This window comes from Electrona antarctica (genome assembly GCF_951216825.1).
Source record: "Electrona antarctica genome assembly, chromosome: 12".
Taxonomy (NCBI): Eukaryota; Metazoa; Chordata; class Actinopteri; order Myctophiformes; family Myctophidae; genus Electrona; species Electrona antarctica.
In genome coordinates, this window is record NC_136793.1 from 17,867,500 (window position 1) to 17,875,463 (window position 7,964).

Below are 7,964 nucleotides of genomic sequence, written 5' to 3' on the forward strand. Positions count from 1 at the left end.
TAAGAGCAGCTTAAAGCTAAACAAAATGAATGTATATTCATTTTGCACTATGGTTGTGATGATTAAGAATTATGGCACAATTGCACAGCCAACCCTTTGCACCATATAATGGCAGCTAAAATGGAACCAGTACCAATACTGAGAGATGCACTTTGATTGATTTCATTGTGATGTGATAACTTTGAGGTTTATTGAGAATGTTTAAGCCAAAGAGTGACACTGAATGTGAAAAGAGTTTTATTGTAAATGGAAATATGTTAATGTACTTTATTTTGGGACAACAGAACAGACACACAACAACATTACATACTCACCTGTTTAACACGTTTAAGGACAATACACATTCATTCACCTACACAGACATGCCATACCTACCTGGAACACACACACACGCTACCTGAAAGGAACAATAAATGTACACACACATATTCCATACTCACCTTGAACCTAGCATAGGATTTTGGAAAGAGACATTGCATTATTGGGAAATGTTTTATTGTATTGATTATTATGATTGTATTGTGAATAAACAGAGAGGAGAAATGGAAGCGAAAGAGAACAGTTCTGTGTCTTCTCATTTATGTGACTGTTCACTCTGTTTTTCAGACCAATATTCATCAATACTGTAAATGTGGTACCCGGCCTGGCTTGGGACCCGTTACAAGAGCATCGACCACTGACCTGTGATGTCACTATGTCATGACTGTCATGTCAAATAGCTCTGAGTGCATCATGGCTTCATCTTTTAACGACGTGGCTGTCGGGCAGAGATATCGTATCGCCATATTTCTACATGTTATTTATTATAAATCATAATTTAATGCCCTACTTTGTACAATGGTATCACACAAAAGTAGTGTAAATAGCAGCTTATACGTCTTACCTTTTTTTACTCTGTGGGTTTTGTGAATATTGAACCAACGAAAAGTATTGACAGCTTGTGATTAAATAATAATAATAATTACACTGCTGAGGTCTCCCCCTCATAGGCAATGAGACAAAACCTGCAGCACACATGGAGCGCAGCCACACTCAATGGAACGGAACACACACACATGGAGCGCAGCCACACTCAATGGAACGGAACACACACACATGGAGCGCAGCCACACTCAATGGAACGGAACACACACACACACACACACACACACACACACACACACACACACACACACAAAAAAACAGTGGTTGGACAGTAATGAAGTACATTTACAGTACTTGAGTTCTGGACTTAAGTTAAACAAATACAAATAAATGTATAGATCTGTACTTTGTATTTCTTTGTACTTTGTATTTGAGTCACATACGTGTGTCTACTGTATGTATGTGTGTTTGTTTGAAACAACACAAAGCTTTTAGCATTTCCATTAAGCTATAGGTCCCTTATTTGAGATATAGAGATTAGCCTGGACACCAGACAAATAGTGCAGGAAAAAACCCTCTAAAAGAGGCTTAGTTTTTGAGGTACCCCTCCCCGAGGTATAACAAAACGGGACAACGTTTTTTCATATCTTTAGGATGTCCCCTTCATGAAATGGATTGTCCCGAGATTTACTTTTACTGCAAAAGTCATGAAATTAATCCATGAAGTGACTCACCACATAGGCAAAGAAACGCCTATCCTAAAAGAGGGAGTTCCAAGTAAATCCTCTGTCATTTTCTACCTGCTGATTGTTTTTACATCATACTTGCACAGATGGTCTACAGGTAGTGTGCCTACATCCCAGCACAATCAGAATGCCAATATCTGGTTCTATTGTGAATCAGCAGCCTTTTATATAAGGTATTAAATAGCAAAAAGTTAACTTTTCTGAGCAACATTCACTTGTCCTACTCTTTATCAGGGTTAGAACTAAATGGGACATAGTTTTTTCATATCTTTAGGATGTCCCCTTCATGAAATGGATTGTCCCAAGTTTTACTTTTACTGCAAAAGTCATGAAATTAATCCATGAAGTGACTCACCACATAATTAAAAAACGCCTCAATCATGTAAGAGGGAGATCCAAGTCATTTTCTACCTGCTGCATGGTTGGTTTTATGTCATGCTTGCACAGATGGTCTAGTCAGGTACATCCTAAAGCAACCTAAATGCCAATATTTGGTTCTATAGTGAATCAGCAGGCTTTAATATAAGGCCTTATTAGAGGCAGAAATAGCCAAAAGCATAGAAACTGCAGTATCAACCATCAATCTATTTACTTTGAATGCAAAAGTCATGCAATTCTTCAATTAACTTTTTGCACCAAAAAAAGTGCATACAGTGACCCCAGTGTCTACAGGTGTCTGTAGACAGTAGTGTCTACCGTACATGAGCAGGGTTTTATTAGCCTGGCTAATAAGCCAGAACGAATCAGCCGTTGTCAAAAACAATTGCCTCTGGCAATTTGAGTCTGGCTTATTAGCCAGGCTAGGGTTTTATAGGCACTCTGGGTTAGAATCATAGGTGTTACACTCAAGAGTACAGGTCTCCGCCAGACCAATTACAGGTTATTGTGGGCTGGAAGTCAATCTTAGCCAGTCAGGATGGAATATGAAAAATCTGAAAGAACTGTTTCTTTATTGTACAGATGACGGTCACACGCGGACGGACAGACAGGGTGAAAAACATAGAGATGCCATGCCTTTCGTCCTGGTGGAGACAATATGTTTTACCCAGCCACTTCATATTCATATAGAATCTATTATTCTCAGATGGACCTAATATCGCTACACCTGAAAGCATCAAGAATGACACATTATTGATGTTGTATTCTATAGGTCCATATAGCCTAAATGCAGTATGGTTTAATGCTGTAGAATTCACAGCTTTGTGTGTGCCATTCTTTTTTTTTTTTAAATAAGTTTTATCCCACGATTTTGTAACCCATTTTTCACCCCTGTGTCAATGATCTAATGTGATCCTGGGCTCTACACACTCTCCGCCAACCTAGTCCCCATATATGGGGGACATGGGGAGAGCAACGGACTTGAACTCATGCTTCCTTCATGCCTGAGTGTCCAAGTTGCTCCTTTACACCTGACAGTGGGAGTTTCCCTGGTTGGACGTAGCGCGTGGAAGGAACACGTTATTCCAACCAGTTCCTTTCCCCTCCATCAGGCACCCCGGCTGGCCAGGGGGAGGCAGTTTAGAGACCAGGATTACTGCATGTTTTTTGTGAGGGTACCTACCCTAGGGGACACGGGGAGAACATGCAAACACCACACAGAAAGACCCTTTCGCCAACCCCGCCTCGGGTATGGGCACTGATGATGCGGAGGAGGAAACACGCCGCCAGCACCCACAGCGCCCCGAGCGGGAATCGAACCCAGGACCTTCTAGCTGTGAGGCGACAGCACTACCAACTGTGCCACCGTGCCCCCGTGTGTGCCATTATTAATGAATAATCAACAATCAGCAGCTTATGGAAACCAATTTGGCCCCCGTCAGTCAGTTCCCCCCACAATGCTCAAGATGACATTGAGAATAAGCTGCTGATTGATAAGTAGTACCATAGAAGACGTTAGGCCTCACTCACACCTATACATCTAGCATACAACAATGTTGCCTTATATAACAATATTTTGTCATTCCAGCTGTTTTGAGGCATAGGCTCAAGACAGAAACATCCTTAGATTCCACATGAATGTGAGTAAACTAAAAACATGGCATCAAAATATATTTCCTGTTATTAAGTTTGTATAGGCCTTTTACAGTATTAGATCAGGATTAGAACATTTAGAAGTAACTCTTGAAAAGAAAACTGTTAGATAGATAGATAGATAGATCGATCCACTTATAACCAGTAAGACGCCTGAGGGTGAGAAGCGACCGCGTCATAAAGGGCGAGGTGACGTGCACGCATCCACCTGGGTGACTGCTGGGCGAGCGCTGGCGCTTTGGCATGGGGGGTAAGATCAACATATGGAATGAATTCTGTACTGGCCATATATGGAGCATGTCTTGAGTGTACAGGGTTTGATGAGGTCAGATCAACATATGGAATGTCAGAACAGGTCAGCTCCATATAGATCTAAGGGTGGCAGCGGGGGCAGTGTCTTGAGTGTAAAGGGTTTGATGAGGGCCCATGAGCTGGGACTTAATTTTCAGGCCTGTTGAGAACTCTAACCCGACTGCCGGGCGCGGTTTGAGGTCAGATGTAGAGTTGCTGGCCAATATTGATACATCAGGGATCTCCATATACTGTATGGGCTTAATTGCGACATCAGGTTGTATTTACTATGACATCAGGGATCTCCGATGCCACGTGATGTTATGAGACCTGGGCAGTGGGCACCATATATTGGGGCTTTAGAGTGTTACACTGACTGACGGACAAAAATGTACGATTTCATAGTAAACGCGACCTGCGGTCACAATAAGGCCTTATATAAACGGTTGCTTATTCACAATAGAACCAAATATTGGCATCCTGGGGGCAGAGAGCACTGAGGGGGAAGGTGCCCAACCCCCAGAAAAGGGCACCATTTTGGGGTGGACTTTTTGTGGGGGTCCCTTGTGCCATTTCACATCAGAAATATCCAACTAGGATGTTCCACAATAACTTGGCCTGTGTCATTGGACAGTAAAATAATACATTCTAATTTCCATGTAAACATAAAAATATATAATGTGTGTGTGTGTGTTTGTGTGTGTGTGTGTGTGTGTGTGTGTGTGTGTGTGTGTGTGTGTGTGTGTGTGTGTGTGTGTGTGTGTGTGTGTGTGTGTGTGTGTGTGTGTGTGTGTGTGTGTGTGTGTGTGTGTGGTGGGGGGTAGAAGTTTCTTTCAGTGGGGATCACTTCATGGATGGATTTAATGACTTTTGCAGTAAAAGTAAAACTTCTGACCATCCATTTCATGAAGAGGACATCTTAAAGATATGAAAAAACAATGTCACATTTTGTTGATAAATAGTAGGACCAAAATTACAAGTGAATGTCAGAAAAGTAAACTTTTTGCTATTTCCGCCTATTTAAGGCCTTATATAAAAGGCTGCTGATTCACATTAGAACCAAATATTGGCATTCTGATTGTTCTGGGATGTAGGCACACTACCTGTAGACAATTTGTGCAAGTATGATGTAAAAACAAACAGCAGGTAAAAAATTACAGAGGATTTACTTGGAACTCTCTCTTTCAGATAGGCGTTTTTTATTGCCTATGTGGTGAGTCACTTCATGGATACATTTTAAGACTTTTGCAGTAAAAGTAAATCTCGGGACAATCCATTTCATGAACGGGACATCCTAAAGATATGAAAAAACTATGTCCCGTTTTGTTATACCTCGGGGAGGTGTATAGTCAACTTTTGGGGCTTTTGTTCCTGCACTAAAATTGAGCTGCCTTGAGAGCAGCATTCAAAAGCTGCCCTCAGAGCAGCAAATTAACATGGTTTTACAGTATGTATAGCATTTAAGCTGCCCTCAGAGCAGAATTCAAAAGTTGCCCTCAGGCTCAGGGCAGCAATTTAACATTGGTGTATGTATATCATTTAAGCTGCCCTGAGAGCAGCATTCAAAAGCTGTCCATATATGGAGATCTAGGGGTGATCAGGTGTGATCAATATTGGCTAATTTGGGCCCTGTCCAGAGCCCGGGCAGAGGCTTTTGTGCTGAATCCCACTGAATCAAGGCACTTTTTGAGTGGTGTAAACCACTCCTACAACTGGCTTTGTTAGTGCAGAAAAAATGAGCATGGTTGCTATGTTCACCCTGTTCACCCGGGTGTGATTTCATTACGTACAACTGGCTTTGTTAGTCTGTGCAGAAAAAATTAGCATGGTTGCTATGTTCACCCTGTTCACCCGGGTGTGATTTCATTACGTCAGACATGATTTCATTACGTCAGACAGGCTATATAAGACCTTACACCACTCAGTTCACACAGGTGTGATTTTTCTCTTTCAACTAGCCCACATTAATTCATTTGGCTGGTGGTGAAATTGTGAAGTTATGCCTTTGGTCAAGTTGACACCAAAGTCCTACCTGTCACTATAGGCAGATCAGAATGTCATATGAAGTCATATGAAGTCATATCTGAATACAAAATATACTGGAATTATGAATTGCTATAGTATTTCCAAAATGTAGGCATACGTCATAATGTTCCAATATTATCAAAGTGAAATGCCCTGCACAATCACTATATGAAAATGAGTGTTAGTTTGATTTTTTTTAAAAAATAATGTGATTTTATAGAAGGATAACAAAGTGAATTAGTTTGACCCATGATATAATATTTTACAATTAAACATCTTTAACCTGTATAGACAATATATTAGTTGTGAATATTTAACTATTTATGTAACGTTCAGTGACTCAGACAGTACAACACAGAAACCAGGCAAGAATTCAAAGTTCACATCAAGGTTTAATCCACATGATTGAAAAATACAAAACATGTTTTAAATTATGTTGAATTGTTTTTTACCATTAATCTTCTCTTCTAGGGAACGGGGGTCCCTTGCGCAAAAAAAATAAGCTGGGCATTTCATAGGTTTGAAAACTGTTAATGCGACAACACAATCATATATTCTATAAAACTGAGTAATATTCCCCCTTAAAGACTGTCGTCATCATCATCATCATGTCACACTGATCACCGCTGGTAAAATCGCCAAAGGAACAGTTTCACTAATGCTTAAAATGTATGGAAAGAGTGTTTCAGTGAAGGTGTGTGTGAAGGTGTGTATGCATGTGTCAGTATCAGGATCAGAGAATGACAGCTTCCCCTCGTTCCAGTCCAGCTGGACTCTGATCCTTTGAGGTGCCTGCTTCAATGAAACAGTGGTTTTCCTTAGTAAGGACCATGCTGTATAGATCCCTTCTTCTAACCTTATTGTATAGTGTTCACCCTTTCCTTTTCCCTTCCTTGTGTACGACTCTGCTAACAAACCCACATCCCAGTCTGCACCAAAATTGTCCCCAACCTGAACGTCCCAGCTGTGAGTCCCTGAGTTAAAGCCCTCGGAACCAACAACGAGGGGACATTGGGCAAACCTCTCCGGGTTGTCAGGAGGAAGCTCGGAGAGGCAGGGCGCCTCTCCGAATATCACGCAGGTCAGATCTTCAGATAGGATGAGGTTTCTTCCCGCAGTGTTGGGGTCCAGGATGACGGGAGTGTAGGAGACAATGTCCTTCATCTTGTTCCAGACTCTGAAGGTCAGGTTTCCCAGGTGTTTGGCTTCGTCTATCAGTGGTCCCGAGACCAGATGTGGGGCCTGCAGTGTGAACTGGACTCTTTCCATTGTGGTCTTGTAGTTCTGCAGGAATGAGATGTGTTCAGCTCTCAGCTCCTCCTCTATGTCTCTGATGTTGTTTGAAAGGGTTAATATGTCTCTGTTCAGACCCTCAATCTTCGCCTTCACCATTTGACTCTTCTGCTGACCTTCCTCCCTCAGTGTAGTGATCCTAGCCTCCTCTTCCTCTTGTAGAAACTGATGAAGCTTCTTAAACTGTTTCTTAATCTGTATCTCTGTGTACTGCAACTGGGCCTTAATGTATATTGCTGTTCTTTCACTTTTCTTTTTAACTTCATCTAAGACCTCCAGCTTCTCCTGTAAAGGCTTCAGTGATTTCTGGACTTCCTCCTTGCGATCCAGAGCAGCTTCATCGATGGGTCTGAAACTGTGGTTGTTGTGTTCTTCAGAATCTCGACACACAACACACACTGGCTCTTGACATTCCAGACAGAACAGTTTGAGTTGAGCATGCAGACCGCAGAGATCCTCATACCCTGATGAAGTTCTCTTACGTTTTGAAGCTCTCTGTCTCGTGAAGGCCTCACACAGATTCCTCATAGCCAGATTCCGGGGTAGATGATCTGTTGAATGTATTTCCTTACAAACTGGACATTCCTGTATTCTCTTCTGTCTCCACCATTGCTGCAAACAAGCTGTACAGAAGCTGTGGCCACATGACAGGAGAACGGGATCTTTAAAGATGTCACGACACACAGAACAGGAATAATCCGACTTGGCGGCCAT

The 7,964-nt window shown here is 41.8% G+C and overlaps 1 protein-coding gene across 1 annotated transcript; it reads right to left on the reverse strand.

Moving 5' to 3' along the window:
• Positions 1-6,563: 6,563 nt before the first annotated feature.
• On the reverse strand, positions 6,564-7,964 carry LOC306934305 (nuclear factor 7, ovary-like; the record flags this gene model as incomplete). The annotated part of the gene is made up of 1 exon (XM_079516876.1): positions 6,564-7,964. The coding sequence occupies one exon, from the start codon at positions 7,962-7,964 to the stop codon at positions 6,564-6,566; it is 1,401 nt and encodes a 466-aa protein (XP_079373002.1).